General features: G+C 34.7%; 2 protein-coding genes and 1 pseudogene across 2 annotated transcripts; 1 reads left to right on the forward strand and 2 right to left on the reverse strand.

Annotated features, from left to right (window-relative positions):
- Positions 1-6,452: 6,452 nt before the first annotated feature.
- Positions 6,453-7,781, reverse strand: LOC113293890. The gene is made up of 3 exons (XM_026542335.1): positions 6,867-7,781; positions 6,642-6,773; positions 6,453-6,533 (listed from the first exon to the last, which is right to left on the reverse strand). Exons 1-3 carry the CDS (start codon positions 7,779-7,781, stop codon positions 6,453-6,455), a joined length of 1,128 nt encoding a protein of 375 aa, XP_026398120.1.
- Positions 7,782-7,876: 95 nt separating this feature from the next.
- Positions 7,877-9,903, reverse strand: LOC113293891. The gene is made up of 4 exons (XM_026542336.1): positions 9,898-9,903; positions 9,019-9,558; positions 8,672-8,928; positions 7,877-8,594 (listed from the first exon to the last, which is right to left on the reverse strand). The coding sequence occupies exons 1-4, from the start codon at positions 9,901-9,903 to the stop codon at positions 7,877-7,879; spliced, it is 1,521 nt and encodes a 506-aa protein (XP_026398121.1).
- Positions 9,904-14,935: 5,032 nt separating this feature from the next.
- Positions 14,936-16,224, forward strand: LOC113300399 (annotated as a pseudogene).
- Positions 16,225-26,250: the final 10,026 nt, after the last annotated feature.

Raw genomic sequence — 26,250 nt, forward strand, 5'->3', positions numbered from 1 at the left:
AAATTGGGAAATACACATTTACCCTTTATTTTACTTTAAATTAAAACTAACCTCATAATTATATATATCTAATCATATATATCTCTTTTGAAGCGACCACCAGTTGTAAAACAAGCTTTTATAAACCTGCACCATTCTGAATCCCCAACCATTATTTTCCAAGTGGTTTTCATCAACGCCGCATTATTCGGACTTACTAAAAATCTTATATTGAGGCGGCCTTCTGTAACAGCTAAACAAAGAGTTTTCCAAGCAACCACAATGCATAGAGCATTTCCTATGGGAATGAACAAATCCATTCGTTTGTTGAGCCAATGGATGGCCAAACTAGGTTTTCCACTATGGTAAAGCACTGGGCATTAGATCAATAGGCGTGCGGTCTAGGTAAAAACGCTAGAGTCCATAGATCGAACTCTAGCGTCAGAAAGAAAAACGCTCGAGTCAGAAGAAAAAACGCGGCTTCACAAGTAATATCCCCGGCGTTTTTGCTTTTAACGCCAAACGGTAGTTTTTAAAATTCGAATTTCACATTTTACCTCTGTAAATTACCACCATCTTCAAACAATTCACTCACACCAAATTCACTTGAATTTTCTCTTCTAAAATGGCTGAAAAGGCAATCACACTTTTTTGCGATGCAAAACTTGAAGCTGTTATTTCCAAGATATGTGGGAGTTTTTAAAAGATTGAAAATTGTAAAAGTGAAGTGCAAGTTTTAGAAGTTGCTCCAAGAAAATGTTCCGCTAAAGGCAAAGAAGAGCTCCAGTTTTGAAAGTTAACAACAAAAAATTCAAAAACAAATGTGAAACTGTCGAAGAGCGTGTTGAATGGAAAATACGTCAAATTAAGATAAAAAGGAAGCCAAAACTTGTACTTTATTTTTATTGAAGTTTTTTATTATTGTCTAAGTTTATATCTTGTAAAAGAATTGGCAGTAATATCAATGAATGAAAATGTTTATATTTTAAAATATATTTCCACTTCAGATTAAGTGAAATTTATTACAATTTATTAAACTTGCAAATAACATCAAACTACATTTTAATAAACCACAAAAAAAAAACATCAAACTACATCAAATCCAGCGACATTCTCTCTGTAAAGTTCATAGCATTCAAAATGCCTAAACTCTCTCCCACTTTCTTCGGTAAACTTGGTCCGAGCGATGGTTTCCATTTCTTTGTTGGATAATCCAGAATTGCTATGATGAACCATCCACAATACTTCTGTATAATGTTTGACTTCATAAGTGATGAATGTGATTCTTAGTTTTAGGCTCTTACTGTTTCTTATGGCTTCGTTCAGCGATGCTACAAAATGTCCCAATACTCTTTCCCAAAAATTGTCATTGTTCATTGGTCTCACCATACGATATAACCAACATCGAACAAGAACAACATCTTCTTCCATTGTAAATTCCGACAGCGGCACTCGAGTGCAGTAACGATGTGCTTGAGATGGACCATCTTTTAAAATTCTGAAACATGCTTCGTAATGAAAAGGATTACCGTGAGATGCCTCCCAATTATCAAGAGTTGTTTGGATCACTTCATCTTCAGTTACAGCGCTGAACTTTTCTCGATCAATTTCTATTACCAGAGTAAGAAATGGCTGGACTGCAAGCCTAATAGAATGAAACCGAGCACGCAATCGACGAGCATCTCGGTTTCCTGGGTTTCCCGTCAATGAAATGGACATTGAAAAAACGTTCTCCCAAAAAGATCTGTCATGAGAAATAACAACACCAGTGATTACCCTAAGAAATAAATATGCTTTCCATAGAGTTATATCCTCTTCTTGAGTAAACTTGGGACCACGATTTCTCCCCCTGTTACAGTAGATATTAAGTGTTAGTTTTTTTTTCATTCACTATCAAAATTTATTTTAAAATAAATATCGTGTTTTACGCGTCGTATGCTATGCAAATTTCTCTCGTCTGGACATCTCTTATTTCGTAGATTTCTTGAACTTGCTTCACAACAACGTTGGATACAGAATGCAATCTTCCAATCACATCTGCAAAATATATCAATGATATGTTATGATCTGAATGATAACTTTTGAAGTGATTAAGAATTTGATTATGTTTTTACCTGTATAGAATCGGTTGTCGCCGTTTATGCTAGGCACAATCTCTAGCGGCAAGAAAGTGAATATTTTTGTGGGGAAATTGGATGGATTTTCTTCTAGTAGTTGAACTTTGGAAAATTTGTTAACCCACATGATATACCTGAAGGATACTATTCTGTATCCACAGGTGGGAACTTGGAGTGTAAATCGTTGGATGGAGTATACACCTCCATCCAATAATTTTCCCTGGAACAAATGGATGTTATCTTTGTTCACCTTTATCCGCATCTGAGTCCCCTGGAATTTTCGACATTTAAAATTCAAGTACTCAATTCAAGATGTGTAAACTTGAGAAGGATATAGATGTACACAATTCAAGTACTCACTTGCTCATCCATTATGTGGGCTTCCAGGCTCCAAACTTCACCGGTTTTCCTGTTTTCTGATACCCATACTTTCAGAACTTTATATTTCACTGTCATGTTTTGGAGTTGATTCATCCTCAGGTCGTTGAAGGGTGTATAGACTATCTTCGCAATAGCTTTTTCTATATGGTTACACAAAATTTGTAAATCAGATCAAACACGGATTTCTTATATATTAGTGGAAACATATGACTTGATTTGAATGAGTAATACATACCTTTGCCAGCAGTAGCAGTTTTGTTATTCTTTGAAATAACCTTCTTTTGATTATTCATGTTGTTCAGCGTGCAGGAAGAAAATAAGATATTGAGGAGGTATACTGAGGCGATTCTTTATGTTTGCAATTAGAGACGATTGCTGCGTTGATGTGAGTTTATGTTGGCAATCTCATATTCTTTTTATACACGAACATTTATTCGGATAACTACAAAAATCGAATAAATCGAATCTTGTTTAGGGTTATTTTCTTGTTAATCACGTATTGGTAGATTAGTACGAATATAATAGATAGATTGGTACGAATAAAATTTAGTTAGTTACATATAGATTTAGCAGAGGATTTTAGAAATGGTCATTTGATAGAGCAGATTGGTACGAATAAAATATTACAAATGGTAATATCTGAAATATATTTTCTTGTTGATAGTATATTTTTCATTTTGATAGATTTGTACGAATAAAATTTAGTTAGATATATAGATTTAGTAGAAGATTTTAAAGGAATTTGAATATGTTTGAAGATTTGGAAGGAATGTGCAATATTTTCTCAAAAACATCCAGTGTAGGAATGTGCAATACTCTGAAAAGTAGGGAAATGGCTGGAATTAGTCTTTTAAGTGACAAAAAACTAAGTGACTCAACTAAGTTGATGGGCTCGTAGATTGGTTTAGTGGTTCTTCATGGACTGTTAATGACACGTTTCCAACGTTATTGATCATTTTATATGTAAATGGATGAAATTATTGTACTCAGTCTGTCTGAGTTAAATAGTCATATTTGCGAAACAAATAATGAACTTCCACTAATAAATAAATGAAACATAAGGTTTATAATTTATGAAATAATCTCAAACCAATAATTGAACCAACAATTTATAAATAATTTGTCTTCTAATATGTCTCCATCTCAGTGCTTTGTTTTTCTTCCTGTAATTTCTTCATCCCAGCATTCTGTGTTTCTTCTTGAAAGTTAGTATTTTCCATAATCGTGATTTTCAAAGGGGTCAATGGATCTTAAAAATGCGCAATTGTCCTATCAAATTTTGATGGTGTCTGCGGCTTGTGGTACTGTTGCATTTTTTGTTTTTCAACCTCTTGTAGCCTTTGATACTTATCTTCTTATTCATGATTGATAGGATATATGCGTTGCACAAAAACAGTCCGGTAGACAGTTCGGTTTTCCCCTACAATCCGGATTTCGAATATGTATGTGCGATCCAAAGTAAATAATATTTCAGATACATCTTCTGCAAGCTTTTCTGCAATTTTTTTTTTTAGTTTGATGTTATCATATGGTAGCAAAATCAGTAAGCATGTTATGTATTGCCATGGTTGTAATGTACCATTTTCATCATGGCATTATATCGCATAAACTTTGAGATCCATGCATTGTCATTTAAAAGAGATTCAGCAATCGATCCCACGATAACAAATGTTCCAGTCCCAGTTCCAGATTCATCATGTATTCGGAATTCTAACTTGTACCTGCGTAAGCATTCCACCAGTCATTTTTTTAGTATCTTAATGCAATTTGGTTTCACGGTAAGATGTTTGCATTAATATTGTTACCTTGGTACATGTGTTTTGATCGTGCAATCGCATGGGGCACCCCATTCTCTTCCAGTTAAGCTCGTGTTTTCCATTGAATTGCACTTCGGACATGCTAAATAATACCACGTTGAATTCGATACAATGCGAACTATTTTTCCCTTGCAAGTAAAGATCATTCCCTGTTTTGTATATTACATTAGGAACCAATGATCTTATTATATTGTTACCAATCAACTATAAGTATGTGTGAATCTTTCCAAATTCTCTTCATTGTGGATTAATCTGCATCCTTCTCGTAGCGTCATTCTGTTTTGAAAAAGCATTTCTTTTATTGGTTTTTCTTGCTTCCTTTCGTAATCAATAAGCTTTACTGGCAAGTAAGGTCCACATCTATTCGTTGAAAAATATTAATGTCTTTATATGTAGTCTAATCATATCAAAACAATCCATTTTAGCAAACAGATCTAATAGTTACCTGTTTTGCATGTCATCTACTTCTGGTATGGACAAATCCACAAATATTTTTGTAGCAATTGTCGTGGAAAGACAATACATATCTGAAAATTTTAATTAATTAATAATTATTTCATCTTATAAATATATGTGTTATCATTTGGAATAAGTTATCATGGCTTACTATTAAATTTCTCCACCAGGGTTGAAGTGATTATTAGAACGATGTATCTGTCGGTATCATCTAAATATTTTTCTTTGATTTGTCTAGCAGCATCTCCCCAGAGAGTAACTCTAGTCAAGTTTCCGTATCCATCATGTATTAAAATTTCCCTTGTAATTACAGACTGGTTAGATGTTTGGGATCCAAATGTTGATTCCGATATACCCACCAGTATTCCCATGACATCTACATGAACAATATTGTGGTATAAGAAACTAATTAATCAAGAAAGTGATATAAGAAATTACAAAAAGGTGATGTCTAATAAGTCACCTGTATAATGAGTAAAGTCGTTGTTTCTTTCATTGAGTTCCTTTAGATCCGTTAGAACAAATCCATACATCGGGATTTTTTTGTTGTCCATGGTCTCCACGGTAACATGTGTATGGTCGGTGAAGTGTAATATCAGATTCCCTGAAATAGGTTTCCATTTATGTTTGATCTCCGAAACTGTGAAGCCGGTGATAGTTATCAGATTCTGCTCCTGAAGTTTTTGGGCGTGATTTTTGTAATGATCTTTGGATACGAAAGCATGTATTTGTTCTTCCTGTTGACTGTTTCATTAGTTTCTGTAAAATAATTAATCATAAATTACATTAAAAAAATATATAATAACTTACAGATTCATTGAGCAAAATCATATGAAAGTTGTAAAATTTGTCGGTGTCTGATTTTTTGGTATCCCATATTCGAAGAATTCTGAATTTTGTCATCTTTTGGTTCTTATTCTTGTTGATTAGTAAAACTAACTTGAAATATGGTTTAATGATTTATTTCTTTTTGATGGAGAAGTAACAAATCAGATAGCTAGCCTTCGATAAGAATAAATATTGTATATATAATTTTTGTTAATCAAATTATGAAATGTGTAGATTTTGATAAGAATATTGTGTCATCTTCAAGATATATTGATATCTATCATATCCTTATTTTTGGGAACGTATAAATGAGTCTGCACGTTTCTATGAATGATAATGTTTCTATACTTGATTCAGTTCAATTTATCAGTCTCACTCTGTAGTTTTTCTTTTTTTTGATCGGTGTCTCTTATAAGGGATTTATTGATTTTCATTTATGTTAGACGTAGGATTGTACCTGCAGTTGTTACACAAAATTTCTATTGAACAAAATTTAATTTGTTCTCAGCAATCTGGCATATATAAAGGTTTAAAAAAAAAAATCCTTGACAAAAACAGTTTTGGAGCCTTTGGAATTCCATTGCGAACGAAACAAAAAAAATTAAAAGGGAAATGAAATTAAATTAAATTAAACAGGTAATGATTCTCAGATGTTCCTTATAATTATCACTTTCCAGTGTTGTTTATCCCTAATATTCGTCATCACTATCTTCGACAAACAATGCCATTTCTTCATCACTCTCTTGATCTCCTTTTTCACTACCACTATCTTCGATCACTATATTGTTGAATGCCGAGAATTTGTCACTAATATCTTCGATCACTGTATTGTTGAATGCCGAGAATTCGTCACCACTATCTTCGATCAATGGTGTCATTTTTCATCGGTTTCTTGATCCCCTTCCAAGTGACTCCTATCAGATGAAATTTCCTGGATCTGGTGTGTTTTATGCTTCTGTATTGGTAAAATTATAAGTAAAGTTGTTATATAAATAAGGTAAAATAACTAAACATATCATTTATCTATAAGTCTCAACAAAGAAAGTAGTAATATATTACTGACCTGGTGTAAATTTGTGAATATTTCCCTGTACACCACATTCTGAGTATACCCTTCTGGTACGATATCCTTTGTCTTATCAATTTGAATTTTCAATCCACTTCGGCTAGTTGTTCTGGAGACTGCAACATAGAGCTATCCATGACAGAAAATTGGGTTCGGAAGATAGATCCCTACATTGTCGATGCTCTAGCCCTGGCTCTTGTTAATTGTCATTGAGAAACATACTTTAATAGGAAACTGCGCCCTTCTCAGGATAAAAGGCAGGTGCGTCTCTGTTGGTTGTATGACTATTCTTGAAATTACAGCACTCTTACCAGCAGCACTTTCAGTTATAATCTTAACTTGAATAGTTCTTTCCATGATCCTGGTAACAATAAGTCTTGTACCGTTGCAAAGACCCGCACTTGGATTTATATTTCTTGTAAGCATTACTGGTACATTAAGCTTCAATCGAAGCACATGATTAGGTACTCCTGATAGTTTCTGACTATTCAAATATTCCTGGTTGTATAACAACTCTGCATTTTCAAAATCGTACGACTTTGGACTAATTGAATCAGAACTTAGAAAGCCGTGCTCTTTACCTGGAAGCATGTAAACCACGTAGTCATTTATTTGGTCTACAATGTCATTCTTCGGGGTTAAGATGCACCTCTTCCTTAGATAATCCTGATCCTCAATTTTATCAAGCAGTCTAGGATAAATGGCCTGAAATATAGTTTCGATGGGATTTTCACCACTCTCAATCAACAGGTCATCGGGTATCTTAATCCAAGTTGGCTCATCGTCCTCACCCTTTATTGCTTTTGCTGGTAGTTTTCCATCCCCAAGATCCAAAATCCACTTGCTGAATTCGGATATTGATTGTTTTTCAGCAGAATTACAATTTCCATTCAACAACCGCATGTTCACAGACAACTCAAATACATGGAAATGTTTCCATAACCTTGACCTACTAATAGAAGCATCGACAATATTTTCTCGGCTTCCACCACGAATTACCGGTAATATCTGTCTAAAATCTCCTCCAAACAAAAGAGTTTTTTCGCCAAACGCTTTTTCCTTTGTCTTGTCCTTTCTCTCATTCATGAGATCTTTCACCGTTCGTTCTAGAGCTTCAAAAGCATGTCTGTGAATCATCGGTGCTTCATCCCAGATTACTATTTCAGCTTTTTTTATCAACCCTGCCAACTGAGTTCCATGACTAATATCTCATATGGAGTTGTCTTCCAAAGTTATTGGTATCTTGAACCGAGAATGGGCAGTCCTCCCCCGGGAAGCAACAGTGATGCTATACCCGATGATGCAAAAGCCAGGACAACTTTGGATTTTGCACGCAAGCCGGTTATTATGGTGTTCCAAAGATAAGTTTTTCCAGTACCACCGCTCCCATAAACAAAGAATAATCCACCGTCCCCTTTTTTAATTGACTGGCTAACAACATCAAATATTTCTCGCTGAACCGTATTCAAACCATTCTTCAGTCTAATATGCTCATTCCGTAGTTTTTCTGTATCATAAGCTAGTTCCTCATCTATTAATTTATTTTTGTAATCATATTGTTTTTCTTTGTTTGGGAAAGGAATCGATGGAAAATCCTTAAGAGTTCTGCTATTTCTCCCCATTATCTCTTCGATGTCAATTAGGGTTAGATTTTTCAACTCGGCTTCATCAAGATCCATATGTAAATTGCGTCTTTTATTTCTCTCTTGTTTCTCCATGCCTTCAGATAACAAACTCCAGTTTTCTTCCCATAATCTTTTTGGATCAGTTACCTCACAAAAAATTAACATTGCAACAAACATTTGGCGCAGCAAGTTTCTCGTGCTATATGTCGATGCTTTTATTAGTCTGAGATGCCATTCACTGTCATATGAGAGCAATCCAAGAGCCACGCATGTGTCTCGGAAAGTAGCATGAGTAGTCCCACCAACAATTTTGAGTTCCTCGTAGCTGCGTGCACCTTTGCAAACATTCAACAGGAACGGAGGAAATATCTTTCTCCTGAACTCGGATGAGCGTTGTACAACCTGCCCACAGCATTCCCTCTTATCCTTGGTCGCCATTCTTTAATAGTGTTGTCCCAAACAAATTCAGATGGAAAATCTGCATAAGTTATATCCCTTGCCTCTTGATACTTCTTATTTGCTTCAAACCATTCCAAAAATTTTGTGCATTTCGCACTTGGGTTGTCTAAGACATCTTCTAAAACATCTGTATCACGAAATATTACTTGGTGTTCACCTTCCAAATGGTAAGGAAGACGCTCAACGGATGGATCACGGTACTGAATGTCAAAATCGAAAATCCTCCAACACCCTTCTGCTCAAGATATATAACGACAATCCAAGTAGTTATTGATTTCGTCAATCAATACCTCTTCTTCCCCGGAATCTTCGCTGCGTTCTGGATCTTTCTCGATTACAATTGTCACCCGATCTTTACCCTTTTTAATGTACTTGAATAAGTACTTAACTAATGCCCCTATTGAATTACACACCTCCACATTTATGTGTGCATCAAACTGCACGATCAAGTCTATGTTGTGAGGCACCACCCATGTATTATCCAACTCGATACCATCCTTAACTGCAGTCCTACCTTTATCGCGTCTTCTGTAAATTGGATACCCATATTTGTCAATATTAGTATCGCGACTGAACTCTTTTGGGTATTGTTTTGAACACATTTTGTCTTTCATGCATGGTGAAACCTCTTTTAATACTCCACATGGTCCATGCAACATGTAGTTCACAACAGCTTGACAACCATCAGGATCCTTCTCCTTGTCAGGTATTTCAGCGGTGACAATTCTGTTTATATCGGACGGAGTTTCTGGTTTATCCTTCTTTTCCAGAAATAATAGTATATGGGCATTGCGGCAACCCCCTTTTCTGAAATTCAATAGAGTAAATGGCTGCGTAAAAAAATATTTAAATTAGAACCAAAGTAAAGAACAATTAAAACTCTATACCTATTGTCTGCAACCATGGGTCTCGGCAACTTTATATATTGATTATGATGTTGTGCAGTTTTAGGAATGCATATTAGGAATGTTTTGGATATGGATATCCACCTTACGTGAACAATAAGGTTGGATGTGGTCAACTCGTTAAAAACGCATCAGCTTAAATGGTGTTCATTGCTATGGTCTTCAGTAAAAATGCAAAGTAGATTTTAATTAAAATTGCAATATTAAATACAAAAACACAAATACCTCCTTTCATTTTCCCAAAATGTTTTTTGTACGTAGAACCTCCATCAGATGCTTTATCTTTAGCTTAAATACCCTCGCAACAATATCTGGTCGATCCTCTGGTCGCTAACCTGGTGTTAGAGCCATTGTAATTTCCTTCCATTTGGGATTGCAAGTGAATGTTATAAACAGATCCGGAACACCAATACGTCGATAAATTGCAATGGCATCTTGATAGTGCTGCATCATATACCTTGGTCCGCCGGTAAATGATGATGGCAGCACAATTCTCTTCCCTTTTTTTATAGATGAATCTCCCTTTAGCAGTGAATCTTTCAATCCACAGTGTAAATCATCTCTTATGTGTTCTTGGTTCTTCCTGACCCATTTAAGTCGACACTCTTCAATACATGCATACGCATCAACACAATATTGCTGGAATAGACGACCACCGTTGATCAAAGTTTGTCCCTCTCCGATTCTCTGTTGTAGCCTAAATGCATAATACTCTCTCATAATAAGTTGTTGACGCTTTCTGAGTACACCATCTTTTCCTATCTTTACGTTACCGTATGCAGTATCAACGTTATAACCATCCTCACCGCGAGGGAATAAAATAGGAAACTGCATAGGCATATAGCATGGGTGTATCTCCTTGATTCTAGTATAACCATTTTCCTTATGTTCAACTATGATATCGCTATACACATCATCATCTGTAGGAGTCTGGACTATTAAAGCTGCCACTTCGGAACATGTTGGTAAGTTATATTGCCTCACATCCCTTTGCCGCCGACTAATGATTCTTAACCGCAATTCGACTGCGGGTTGGGATTGCATTCGATGCTTAGCCATCCTGAATGTCTTTGCATACGGGTTATGTTGGTCCATCATAGTGATTAAATTTGTGATGACGTCCAAGTCCAATTCACTATCATTCTTCTTAGAAGATTTTGATTCATGGCCTATCTTTTTCTGCGCACAATCTACTCCCAATTCATCCTGTTGTGCCTGTTTAAAAAATACGGTCTCCCGACGCAAAGCTTCATGTGCCAATTCCGTATCACATATATAGAGCTGGTTGTATCTTGGATCCTTGTTTTTTGGAGGCACCAGGGAACCAATTTTTTGATAGCTTTGACCCTGAATTCTATACGTCCAGGGTCCCTTACCTCTCCTATGATGTTTGTTATCAAATCTTGCTCCAGTTGAGGTAAATGCAAGCATAAAGTTGTATGCCCGGATCAAGTTCCTAAACTTCCTTTACATTTTTCCACCATCAAAGTCTAAAAATTTCTTTAGATATTCTGGGGAATCTCTAAGAAGAGGGAGTTTGACATTCCCTTTAGAACAACATATGCTAAATTCGGGGTTAACAGTGCTTCCTTTAGACCTCTCTTGGTGCCACAGTATAGCACCATAATACTTGCAAGTATGTTATGGTCCTCCAAAATCATATCTTTTAATACCCAATGCTGTGAAAACTTCACACGTCACAGAAATATAGTTAGCAGTCTATTATAAGTGGCCACAAAATACAATTGAACTTAGATTTGTTGGTTAAAAGAACAAAATGTATCTTACATATAGAATGCTCGACCTCCACGTCTGTAAACCGAGGCATCTCATCCTCATCTGATATGTCGTCGGAACTTGATTCCAATGATATCGCTTCATCAAATAGCAACCAATGTTGTAATGCCCTCTTAGCATCGAGCTTTTCCTTCCGAACCTTCCCTTTCTCCCTAACGAGTTCCTTTTCATGAACTGTTGACAATAGTAATACTTATTATATATATATATATATAATTGCATATATCCTTTGCATATACAATGGCCTGATGTTTAAAAATGGAACTTATGTAACCAAATAACCAAATAAACTGTGTTAGCAAATCCCTAATAGCACTTTCGAGAGTTACTATACTATACCATGAAGTAGCTGATCTAATCTAAACCTTTAATATATTTGTATGCAGACAAATCCCTGATATAGGAGATGTTGACAATAGTATACAAAGAAACGAATAATACCTGTCAGTTGACTGCCATAGTAATATAGGAGATGTTGCATAAAAAGCAAATGCTTCTGTAATGGTTTTTTGCGTCTAATTACCGCTTTCCGTAAATAGCGATTATGGCGTGCTTCCACTTTCGTCAATAGTGGCGTAGACTTCACAGTAGCTGCAGTTCCACGCCTTCCTCTTCCACTGGTGCACACCATTACAACACCTGATTATGATCGTTGCACAACCTGATTATGATACAGACGGAGAGTAGTTAAACAACAAACTCTTTAAATCAAAATATTAAACAACAAACTTAAAGAGGCATAGCTTCAGCGGTGAGGCATAGAAAGAGATGATATTTAGATACATTTTGCGGTTACAGAAGAGATATTGGAAGATATGATTTCGGTTTTGCAAAGGGATAAAGATGAGAGCATAGGAAGATACGATTTGTGTCTTGTGTATATAAGCGTGGGTTTTGACCACCCACTCCATAGGGTGCGCTGCAAAAAACATCAAAAAAATCTCAAAACCCGAGATTATTATTGGTCTATATTCTCTCAAGTGGGGCTAGAAGCTCTAGAACTCAAGCTTTCGATCTTTGTTCATCTTTCAACCACATCTCTCTAAATTGGACTCAAATTATATATACAATATCAAACCATGAAGATTCCGACCTGGATACACACAACACCAAAGCCATTTTAATATTACCCGCGACATTTTAGATAGCTTTACAGTTCTTTCGTAACATCAGGGTATGCATCAAAATAGGTTTGTCAAACACTCTATATTTCACAAAATGTCCCATTTCCTTGAATTGCACAACAGTAGTGTGTACCTTAATACATCGAAATAAGGTCTACGTGATCCCACCTATCCCAATCATCAAATAGTTAATAACTTACTTGCTTGGGGAAATAGAAAAACCAACAATTCTATATAATGTCGGGCCAGATATTACGGCTTGAGATTCCAATCTTTTTATAGCTCGTGCCTTATTCAGTAACATCAGTACGTGCAAAATTCATTGAAATCTAACATCAAAACCAAATTGCAGCAGTGAAGTTAAAATTAAATCACCTATACAAACAAACAACAATAAAGGATACCCATTTCATAATTCATTTAACAAAAAAAGAAAGTAGAGGAACCTTCCTATTGCCAGGACTTGCACTTATCATTGGCCCGAGATGTTATCGGCAACCTTCAGTGCAAAAAAAAAATCAGCTTTCGGCAAGTTTTTAACTTTTGGCAACATTTCAATATTCTTAGCCTTACAAGTAGTCATACTCTCAAACTGAGCCTGAAAATGAAATTGTTAATAATGATTATTGCAATTGCATACAAAGTCGTGGTCGTCTGACTATTCTAGGACTCCAGGAAACCTCACCCTTCATCTATAATATTGTGCTTTTATAATCACCAAAAATATAGCAACCCAAGTTAATTGAGAAGCCAGTATATTAAACGAACTGAACTTAAAAGACATTCCACAAACTAATTATTGCTAATGACAACTATTGGGGATAATAATTTCTGGAATCACCATATTAAGATATTCATCTGTGAGTATAGGAGTACTCAACGGTGATTTCTCCTATATAAAATTGGCTTTGTAACACTTTTTACTAATGTATATTCAAAAATGCTCTAACTATTTCCAATGCCGATATCATAGGTCATACTTGTTTGTCGGCATCTTGTAGTTTAATTTAAGAAGAGATATACCTCAAATGCTACACCCAAGCTCATCTCAACCCATTGAAACCAAAACATAAGTTGTGTAACCTTCACTATTTCCTTCTTGGTTTTTTGCTCCTTAGGTAACTCGTCCTTGGGTAATCCGTGATGATATATTAGATGTTTGGCAAATGTTTCAATCACAAACCAATTTAATATTTAGCAAGGTTCACTTTGTATTCCTATAGTAGCCAAAACTTTATCGCAAAGATACCCACCAAGTCGCTTAGGTCATCAAGGAAAGCACTACGACCTTATATGGTATATTGCCTCATTACCTAGCGACATTAGTTTTAACTCATCAAGTGCCTCGAAGAATATTCTCAAAACAGCACAATCATGAATAATGTTATCGTTTCTAAAAAAATAATAATTGTTGTCACCGACAATTGCTTCAGAATCACAATCCCAGACACTAAGAACTAATGTAAATCACAATATGAATTTAAGATGAAGGGTGATATATTTACCTGTTCCACTATGCCGGCAACATCCTTAGTGCTAGCCAGAGACTCATAGCATGAATGCTAATCGGATGAACACTATGAAGAGCGTTGCTTTCCTGTTTATATAGTCTTATATGTAGATACACGCTATTTCTGTCAGGGAGCTACATGAAGTTGACAAATCTACAAAAAATCAGAGAATTATCACTGCAACACAAAAAAAATCCACATCAAATAGAACACGAAACCGAAAATAGGCCATTTTTTTTATCTTGATATTACATTCAGATAAATTCATTACACAAGAGAGAGGACTTCCTTTCGACGCAGGTTGAGATTGAGCAGCATCATAGCCATCAGAACTCAAATTCCTTCCTCATGAGGGACTTATTAGTCCTCTAAAAGAAGATACTTTCACAAAATATATGCTATTTGCAAAACTCGAAGAATTTTGTTTACTCATCAACCCAGAAAATGATGTAAGAACAACAGTGGAAGCCATTTATTGCCTAAAAAAAAAAGGAAAAAAAAAACCTTTTACTCTCCACAATCCACAATCCAGAACCAATAACCTCCATTTGTTCATGAGGCTATGTATTACTAATCTACTACTCCAGTCCATACCACTACCAGTGGCAAGAATAACAGAAACAGTCTGAACGAACTATCCAAAAATCGATTTTTCCATAGTGAAGATCTTTTTAAGACCGCCCTCCTGATTATTCCTGATTTGGCTGTTTCCTTAAAAAGGACTTGTTAACAGAAATAGAACCCACCCATGGTCAAGAACTCCAAATTTAAGGAAACTTCTAAACTTGTTGTATGAGATGGTTATATAGGTCGGACACATTACAAGCCGTGTCAAGTTAAGTTTCAATGTTGAACATCTCAACTGGAAATATGGGAATGCAAACTGACAAGGTGAGGTTCAATGTTGGAGGAAAAATCTTTGAAACGACTGCGACGACACTTGCAAACGCAGGCCGACACTTGCAAACGCAGGCCGAAATTCTATGTTTGGAGCCATGTTTGATGATCAATGGAACCTTCGGCCAAGAGAATTTAATGATGAATACTTCATCGATCGAGATCCCAAATGTTTCTCTGTTCTTCTTAATCTTCTAAGAACAGGTAAGCTTCATGTCCCTCTTAACATGCCTGAAAATTTTGTTTATGAAGAAGCTCTCTATTATGGTCTTCTTGAGAACGTTAGAGCTGCAAAGTGTGGCAGGTTCGATACTAACAAGTTAAAATTAAAGAGTTCGGTTAAGGGTCCTGCTCCACACGACAATTGTACTGCAATACGGGCTAGTCCTCATGGAGGTTGTGCTGTTGCTCATGGTAGCAATGTTGATGTCTATAATTGGATGCTCGAAAAACAACAACCATTAAATCTTCATTGTGGAATAGTGAACGATATTGCGTTGGTTGATTCAGAGAATATTGTGGTTACTGGGTGCGGATATGAAGGAATGAGTCTTTTCAGTTCGTCAACAGGTGATCTAAGGCACAGGTTTGAGGTTAAGACCCAAACTGCTGGAGCTTTATGTTTTAACTCTGATAATAAGATATTTGCATGCTACGGAGGAACAAGCTCGGAAGATGGCATTGGAGTTTGGGATCAAGTTTAACAGATTGATTCTTTTAACGCACGTTCTGATTGGCCTCTTGGTGATGCTAATAAGATTGAATGGCTAGGTGGAAGTAATTGTTTACTGGTTTCGGTTTTGTTCCCATTGAGCGGTCATAGGCATATTAGTCTTTTAGATTTTAGAGATAGACGTATGGTTTGGTCTTGGTCCAGGGAATTCAATCGCACAGAAGAAGTTATTTATGGTGCAATTGCAGTCGAAAAAAGTAATTCCATGGATTGGAGAACTACCTGTGGTAGCATTAGATGGAACCTTAGAAAGAGGGAGGAAAACCGAAACTATGTACGACCTGATTATTATTATTATTATTATTAACGTAAAGGACCTAAACTAGCATTACATGGTGGACAGGTTATTTATTCCAGGAAGGATGGTATTTCTGTGTTTTCGTGGACTGACTGGAAATTAACATCTAGTTTTGGAAGTCCTGGAGGTGAAATTCGTGACTTCTCAATTGGTGGCGATCGACTTTTTGTTCTTCATAGTGAAAAAAATATGTTCGACGTGTGGGAGACTCCATCTCCCTCAGTTATTTGATGATTCGGGTTTCATGAATCATGCTTAAAAACTTATACTCAGTTATTTGATGATTCGGGTTTCATGAATCATGCTTAAAAAACTTATACTATGTTTTACATTAATTTGAGAAACCTCATTTTTATTGGAAGCCTCATAATCGTGTTTTGCAGACATCTTGTTGTTTTATTTGATACGTTCTAGAGGAGAAATTCTTATCTATTTTGAGCTAAAGTCTACCTTTAAATTATTACCAGATATACCGTGGGCTTGCAAATAATTGTTATAGAGCATAAAACTCGTTGATACAGTTCCGAGGGATGTTGTGTTCAGGTTTTTGTTAGTTCATGTCGATTAATTGCTAAGAAGGTTTTAAGATTTACAGCAAACTAGGGTGATAGCGCATTGCGCAAGTATGCACCTTTTCATATTTCTCTGAATTTTTGCTATTAGTAACCGTTGAATAACAAGCTATTTTGTTTTATTGATTCCAGGTGAAAGCCAATCAATAGCAATACGCCTTCAAAATATAAAAATGTAAGACAATCAACAAGAAAGATGAGCACAATCTACCCGCTGAGAACTCGAGCATTTTCGTACCTTAGTTTTCTTTTGTTTTTGTTTTCTCTTTCCTTCTCCTTTAAATGTTATCCATGTACCGCTTTTTACCTCTTGTAAATGTTAGTACATGGAAAACTTCTTCCTTTTTCAAAAAAAAAAAAGAAAATGTCTAAAAACTAAAATCCTCCGATAATCCTTAATATTCTATCAGCATGTATGTTGTTTTTATTGACCGGAATAAAAAAAAAAAAATCCCTATGCATCCCTCAATTAATTCCTCAACAAAAAAAAAAGGTTTGTAAAACCCACTGCAAACTCATCATTGTGTTATAGGCTATCATTTATCAGCAAATTTCATTCAACACTTTACCCTGACCAAATTTCATTCAACACATTAGCCTGACCAATAGAAACATAAACAAAGCGCCAATCTCATTAAATGATAGGGGTATTTAAGATGTTTACAAAATTATCTAGAAATGGCAGAATTTCAAACACTTCCAACCCAAAATCAAGTGGACTAAACCAAGTAGCATTTCTTGTCGAGATCTTTACTATTTAGTCCAGAAAACCCGACCCGGATTACTGGCTGGTCCAGCGGGATATAACAATTAATGGCTAGTCCAATAAAGTTTAAAAACATGTTATTTTACCTATATGCCCTGGACCACGTGATGTGTACAGTTTACGTCAGTTTTCTTTTCATTTTTTTTCCAGTTGCATTCTCTATCTCTTCTGCAACCTAACTCTCAATTGAAAAACGCAAACTGCTTCGTCTTTCTTCACATTCAGAAAACTGCTCTCGTCTCTCTTCTGCAACCTAACTCAATTAATTACCATTATCAGAAAAAGATCAAAAAATCACCATTATCAGAAACTGCTTCTTCTTTCAGTATCTGACCTAATTTTCATTAAATTCAATTGAAGAAGAAATGGGTACAAGTAGAAAAATTAAGAGGACGATTACAGAAGAAATTACTGAAGTATCTCCATCACCAGTGAAAAGAAGAAAGAAATCTGAAGATGATTCACCAACAGAAGCGTCCCCTGCTTCTAAATCTCCTACACTATTGAAAAGAAGAAGCAAATCTGTCGATGATTCAGCAACAGAAACCTCCCCTACTGCTAAATATCGTACACCAGTGAAAAGAAGAAGGAAGTCTACCGATGATTCACCAATAGGAACCTCCCCTACTGCTAAATCTCCAACAACAAGAAGTATGAGTAAGGTTCCTCAGGAAAAAGGTAAATCAAATCAAAAACAAAGCCAAATATGTACTTCATAGTGACATGCAATATTCCCAAAACCTAAAATATGTACTGTTACATATTGAAATGTAGTGTTGTTTAACTAATACATACTAAAATTTAGTATGTCAATTTATATGTGTACTACATATCAATATGTTGTCTGCAATTTGTACTTCATTTTGACAAGTTATATGTTGTACCATACTGATATGTAATGTGTACAAAACTTTTTGATATGTAGTCTGCAATTTGTACTTCATTTTGACAAGTTATATGAGTAAGGTTCCTTAGGAAAAAATTAAATCAAATCAAAAACAAAGCCTAATATGTACTTCATATTGACATGCAATATTCCCAAAACCTAAAATATGTACTGTTACATATTGAAATGTATTGTTGTTTAACTAATACATACTAAAATTTAGTATGTCAATTTATATGTGTACTACATATCAATATGATGTCTGCAATTTGTACTTCATTTTTTACAAGTTATATGTTGTACCATACTGATATGTAATGTGTACAAAACTTTTGGTTTACAAAAACAGCAAAAACCAAGGGACAGAAAGCAGATGATGCTCCTGAAGCAAAAAGAAAAAGAAAAACAGCAGCGGCAACTATTAAAGCAAAAGGAAAAAAAGTGACAAAGGCTGCTACTCCTTCACCACCAGCAAAGGGGAACAAAATAAAACAAAATAATGCATAATGTCTTATGCAGCTAAAACAAAATAATGCATGATGTCTTATGCATCTAAAAAAAACTGATGCATAACCAGAAAAGTGAGAAAATAATGCATAAGACATTATGCAGCTAAAACAAATAATGCATAACCAGAAAAGTGAAAAAAAAAGTAATGCATAAGACATTATGCACCGCTAAAACAAAAATAATGCAATAATGTATTATGCATCACTGATGCATAACCCAGAAAAGTGAAAAAAAAAGGAATGCATAAGACATTATGCCGCTAAACAAAAATAATGCATAATGTTTATGCACTAAACAAAATGATGCAGAAGACATTATGCACGTGCATAAAAATCCATAAATCAGAAAAGTGAAAAAAGTAATGCATAAGACAATATGCAGCTAAAACAAAATAATGCATAATGTCTTATGCATCTAAAAAAAACTGATGCATAACCAGAAAAAGTGAGAAAAGTAATGCATAAGACATTATGCAGCAAAAAAAAATATTAATGCATAATGTCTTATGCATCTAAAAAAAAACTGATGCATAACCAGAAAAGTGAGAAAAGTAATGCATAAGACATTATGCAGCTAAAACAAAATAATGCATAATGTCTTATGCATCTAAAAAAACTGACGCATAACCAGAAAACTGAAAAAAAGTAATGCATAAGACATTATGCAGCTAAAACAAAAATAATGCATAATGTATTATGCATCTAAAAAAACTGATGCATAACCAGAAAATACTTCAGTATGTAAATACTTCACTACTGGTGATAGATACTGACATTTTGATAGACTTAACAACATATTTCATTATTCGAAAATAACTACAATAACTACATTCTGATAGACTTATAATGTTTCAAAAACCAAAAGATGTTCTAAGAAACAACAAAAACAGTATTTCCAGTACACTTGTAATGTATGTACTGTAAATGAAATGCTTATTAACCAAATTCAGCTGGTACTGACAAAATCAAAAAGAAAAACGGTAGAATAGAACAAGGGATAGAGGAAAGAATTGTGGAAAAGGAATCTGGCAACATCATCGATATAACATTCTGCTGCACGTTAAAGCCTGTGATAAAAGAAAAAGAGAAATCAGAACACTACTTGCTTAAAAGTACATTGTATTGTATCAAACTTACTTAATTAAGACATTAATATGTATCTGACTGGAATACATACCTGACACAAAATCATTCTTCAGAAAGTTCATACTGTCGGATAAGATTGCATGCAAAGTTCATACTGTCAACCAGCTCCACATATTACAGATACAAAATTTCAAATCCTCTAAAGTTGAAAACGATGTAACCTCATATGCAAAATGATATTGCTTATGGTATACATGAGAATAGGTGGAGAAGTCTGGTTTGGGAGCAACGTCAGACATGTTAACCCTGTAAATGATCAAAAAATTAACTAAGTCTCTGAATGGATATAAGTTATACGTATTGATATGTATTGGAATCTACTGTATTGCACGATACATACTAAGAGCGCAGGCTATATGTAGTACGTATTGGTATGTAACATGTAGAATAACTAAGTCTCTGAATTCCTATACGTTATACATATTGATATGTATTGGCATCTACTGTATTTTAGTAAGATATATTTGTAGGATATATGCAGTACGTATTGGTATGTAACATGTAGAATATATTTTACAACATATCAATATGTTTTGAGTTTGATCTTCTATAAATAGAAGAACTGCAGCTATATCAAAAAGAGAATACAAAATTACTACACGATCTATCTAACAAAACAAACCTATATCAAAAAAAATACATTAAAACAAACCTATATCAGATTACAAAGAAACTAAAACAGAACAGCAGCAGAGAAAAGGTGATTATAGTAACATACCTTGTTCGAATCTGAGATTAACCTAATTCGATTTTAAGATACCTAATTGAAACACACAAAAATCACAATGTAAATCGAACGGAAACTGAATTGAACAATGTAAATCATCACAAAACTGAAATCATAAAAGAAAGATAACAATGTACATCATAGACAACTATTTTGATAGAAATCGGATCAGAATGAACCTAATTATTCATCAACATTCCAAGAACAACAGCAGAGGAAGATGATTTACGAGATAAATACCTTGTTCGAATCTGATTTCGAAGCACAGATGATTTACGAGATAACAGCTGTGATGAGCCTAATTGAAAGACGCTACCAGATACTGTGATGAACCAAAACGCAGGAGCAGAGAAAACCAAAGAGAAAAAAATCTGAGATGAAAAAAAAGAGAAAGAAATTGAATTTGATTTGTTCGTGGAGTTGCAGAAAGGGTATTTTTCGTACTTTTGAAAAACTTGTCTTGTGTGACCCGCACGTTTTGGATTAGGGAAAATATATTCTGGTCCAAAAACATGTTTTTGGACCAGCGGATAATTTTATTCTAGGGGTGGATTAGAGAGTAACCGGTACTGGGTTTCCTGGACTACCTAGTAATTCCTAGTTTCTTGTTTGTACACTTCAAAGTTTTTTCAATGTAGTATTGTCTTCTCAAATAAGTAGTATTCCCCAAATAATTTTCTCTATATTGATTTGTCATGCAAGTATGCAACTTCCATTACAGGCTCCTTTGTTTTAGCAAATTCCATTTTATCTTTTGAGATGGAACACCATTACCAGTAAATACTTTATATATATGGCAAATGAAAAATAAATAAAACAATATTTCGAGAGAAAAATGTTAAAAACAATTGATAACCAATCAGCGATAAACTACCTCATTAACCTTGACCACATAAGTGGAAGAACCCTGTAACATCCGTGGTCACATGAGTTTTTACTCATTTTCAGTTGTAATTTATGTTCTTTGGAGCGGCTTCTTATACTGATTTCTTGCATTTTTTAACATGTTTTCTTTATCAACCAAGAAAAGAAAGAAGAAAATAAACACCAGAAACGGCTCCACCATTTCTTTATAAAGAAATTCAGTTTACTTCAATATCTCAAAACTTCTTTCATTCTGGTAATGTTAAATCTTGGAATGGAATCAGTTAAAATATTGATAAATGGAAATTCCGATAAATGGAACAAGAAAGTTTAACGAAATATAAATGGACTATGGTAATACACCATAGGCACATCCTTCTTTTATATGTGTGGATACGAAGAATGTTGCTTGCCTCATGTTATATACATGTTGTGAACACAAATTAGAAAACACATGTCATTTTAAAACCCTTCATGTATTGTGAATCCCGAAATACAATTGAGATGATGAGAAGTGTTTTATGAGATTAATATTAAACTCTGAAACTAGAACTTATGCTGGTGGCAGTTTATTTATTTTGTGACATTTAACATGGTATATATGGTTTTAATTAAAATCTTTTAAATTAAAACCAAATATCTGAGTCTTCATATCTGTTGAATCATTATACGTAGCCAACTGGGTAAGCCAATTTGTTTGTAAGGAGATGACTGCCTAACCCTGATAAAAGGAGCTAGAAACCCTGATACTAAGAGCTAGAAGTAACTATTACACCGTTCCCAAAATCAACATCTCATATATGGTGAACATTAGTTCTCATAAACGTTATTACATGCATATTACCTAATCTAATCTCAGCGTAGCTTCTTTTTTGTATGCAGGTGTTTTCTCGCCCTTGTGCTATAAGCTATTTGAAAAAAAATTTACTTACCGCCCGGAAAACTATTATACTTCTTAACTTTGTCAAAAAAGAAAACAAAATAAAAAATTTAATTCTGTATGAACAAAGATTTAGTGAAAGCAATGTGATAGATAAAGAACGAGCAATTGGGGTATAATCAATTTAATTGGAGGATATGACACACTAGTAGAAAAGTGACATTTAGTAACAGTTCAAACTTTTATAAAGTAACAGTTCGTAAAATGCCTGTTACTAAATGTTAGATATTTAAATAACAGTAACACTTTTCGTAAGAACTGTTACATAATATCATACAGGTTGTATACTGTAACTGTTTTTATAGTAAGTGTTACTATATACCCATGTTACTATAGCATATTTCGTATGTCGACATTACCATTACAGTTCTTTAAACCAACTGTTACTATATACCTATGTTACCGCAACATATTTAATATGTCACCGTAGTTGGCATTATCATAACGTTTTTTAAACTAAATGTTACTATATATCTATGTTACTGCAACATGTTTAATATGTTACCATAGTTGACATTATCGTGACATTTCTGTAAATTATTTATTTTTATACCTAGTTTTTGGGTATCCGGTTCAAAAAAAATAACTAGTTATGGACTGACATTAATTTAACATCTTGATTTAATTCTAAGCACGAGAGCTAGCCATGGCTCGTACCTAAGGTTTGAGAAAAAATCGAATATAATACAAAATAATAAACAAGTTGTAAAAATATGTAAGAATATTAAATATATATATTGTGTTGTAGTTGCGTGGTGTGACGACGAAGGTGGTGGAGGTATAGTTTACTGTCTAATGAGAGTAAATATTTTATTTTGATAACATTAAACAAAAGGAAAACATGGAAGAGTGGTTCAAGAGTTATAATGAATGCAATAGGTCTCAAGGTCGAATCTTGTGAAGTGTACTTTTATATAATTTATATTTCATGTCCAAGAAGACCAACTCATGGTAGTGGACGAGGCGGACATGGTGGTGACGGTTGTGGAGATGCTAGTGTTGATGGTTGTGGCAGTGCTGGTGGTGGCGGTAGTGGTGGCGCTAGAGGTGGAGGTGATGGTAGTCAGTAAAAACTGTCAGTTTTTATGACAGTTTCAATAAAAACTGTTACGGTTACTCAAACAATAGCAACACTTTGTTCCCAAACATGTTACAATAAACTGCTAACGGTAACGGTTTTATGTAAAATAGTTACAGTAGAAATTATTCAGCAACATATATTTTATAAAGTGTTACTGAAAACTACCAACAGTAATAGTTTTAGAATTTATGAGTCATTTTTCAATAGCCTTTCCGTAACAGGTTTTATAAACTTTCCGTAACAGGGGCTTTAATAACACCGCAGAAAAAACTAAAACTGTTACGGAAATAATACAGTAACAGTTTTTAACTGTTACGGATCATCATTTTTCTACTAGTGACAATAAGACAGAATATGGACATTTTGAAGTAAAATTCAAAACCCTTATACAATTATTTTCCATAATGGCATTGTATTTTTAAACACATTTTTATTTTTGTGTAAATAACTTGTTTCTATTTTTTAAAGAAATTAAATTTTAATAAAACAATTTAAAAAAATTTAACAAATTTTTTTAGAGTTTAACCTTGATCTTCTTCTTCTTCCAAAAAAATTTAAAAAAAATTAAGAAATTAAGATTATTAATAATATTTGAAAGAGGCAACTTGAACTTTTACACTTTCAAGGCCGGTTCCTATGGGGGGTGACTAAACCCCCCATTTTCCATGCCAGCTGGCCTGGCAAATTGGCCGAGCCACTATGGGAAAATGATTAACCAGTCGAGTCTCCACCGAGCGGTGGAGATTAGAACGCTAGCGGTGTACACTCGACCGCTAGGGGTTTTCATAGAGCCGGTCGGTCTTATATCTGTCGGTTGTTTAAAATGTAGTAACGGCTATTTCCTCCCATATATCCCTATAAATTCACCCCATTCAATACAGCTTAATCACACCTCATTTTCTCATTAATTCTATCCTCTTACTCTTTTATACCTTTAATCTTTTTTTTAATTTTTTTTCTAAATCAATGATTCCTCTGACGATAAGTGCTTTTTATTTGGATCGATTTGAAGAACAACAACGGATATTCGTTCAGGATTTTCGACAAATTGATGATGAGTACTCAGATGAATATAAAAAACTAAGCAACAATATGATGCAGCTATATTCATCGGGGCAAATACCTAGAGATCCAGAGCCAATAGAAGTGTTCACAAGATGATATACGTACCAGGGTCGGGATGAATGGCACCAGAAGCTGATGCACGATTATTTTCTACCCGATTGTGTGTTTTCTGATAAACATTTCCAAGTCCGGTTCCTCATGCCCCGACATTTGGTGCTAAGGATTATTGGTGAGCTTTTTCAGGTGGAACCTCAATTTAATTATCATTATGATGCACTGAATATTAGAGGTCATAGCCCTGAACAAAAGGTGACTTCAGCCTTAAGGATTATAGGATATGGAAGACCTCCAGATTCTAATGATGAGTACCTTCGCATTGGAAAAACAACCGCATACAAGTATCTTTCATTGTTTTGTAAAGTAATGATTAATCATTTTGGTCCAACTTATTTACGAAAACCAATTGAAGCGGATGTTAGAGAACTATTAAAGCAAAATCAAGAAAGGGCGTTCCCCGGAATGCTGGGTAGTCTTGACTATATGCATTTGGTATGGAAGGATGCCCTACCTATTGGGAAGGTCAGTATAAGGGTCACTACACAAAACCAGCGGTTATCCTTGAGGCTGCTGCTTCTTATGATTGTTGGATAGGGCACGCTTTTTTTGGCCTCCCGGGATCTCAGAACGATATCAATGTCTTACACAAATCGCCTTTGTTTGAATATTTAAAGTATGGAATTTCACCTCAGGTAGATTTTACTATCATCGGGAATCGCTACACTCATGGTTATTGTCTTGCAGATGGAATTTATCCAAAATGGTCAACTTTAGTTCAATGTTACCGTCAGCTACCTTCCGGGAAAATGGGTCGTTCATATTTATATTTCAATAGTAGACAAATGGATATGAGAAAGGATGTGTAACAATCTTTTAAAAATTGTCAAGCGGAAATTCGCCATCGTTTGTGGGCCTTATCGTGGTCTAAGTCCTCGTGAAATGCATAAGACTATGCTGACTTGCATTATTATGCATAACATTGTAATTCAGGAAACCCGTCGTGATAAGAATTGGACTAACCATCCAGATGAATACTTAAGGACTGAGGTTCAACCAGAAAGAGGAAGATCCGCAAGGGACTATGCGCAAATGACAAGTCACATTGAGAACAGAACTTTGTATAACAAGTTAAGGGAAGATCTCGAGGCGAATATGTGGGATGAGTTCGGAAGAGATGGAGGACGAATTTAGTTATTTTTTTTATTTCATAACTTTTTTTAAAAGTTGTTTAAGTTTCATTTGTTGTTATTTGTTAAGGTTTCATATGTTTTGTTTTGAAGTTGTTTAAGTTTAAATTTTTTAACGGTCATTAAAAGTAGCGGTCGATACTCAATCGCTAGCGGTGTAGACTCAATCGCCAACAATCCATATAAAAATACTTTCACTTCATCCATTTCAAAAACATCCACTCCACTTCAAATTCTCACCTTCACTTCTCTACCAACAATTCTCTACTTTCTGGGTAATTTATTATGGATGATCCTATATTTACTGAAGAATAAGATTTATCTATTTGTAGAAACTATGTAATATACGACCCGAAGAGAGGTGAAGAACGAAGGATGGACGGTTTACCTAATATGAGTTATTTGGGTAAAATTCATGATGCATTATGCACCGAGACAGGTAATCCTAATAAGCGGG

This window comes from Papaver somniferum, chromosome 7 (assembly GCF_003573695.1).
Source record: "Papaver somniferum cultivar HN1 chromosome 7, ASM357369v1, whole genome shotgun sequence".
NCBI classification, from domain to species: domain Eukaryota; kingdom Viridiplantae; phylum Streptophyta; class Magnoliopsida; order Ranunculales; family Papaveraceae; genus Papaver; species Papaver somniferum.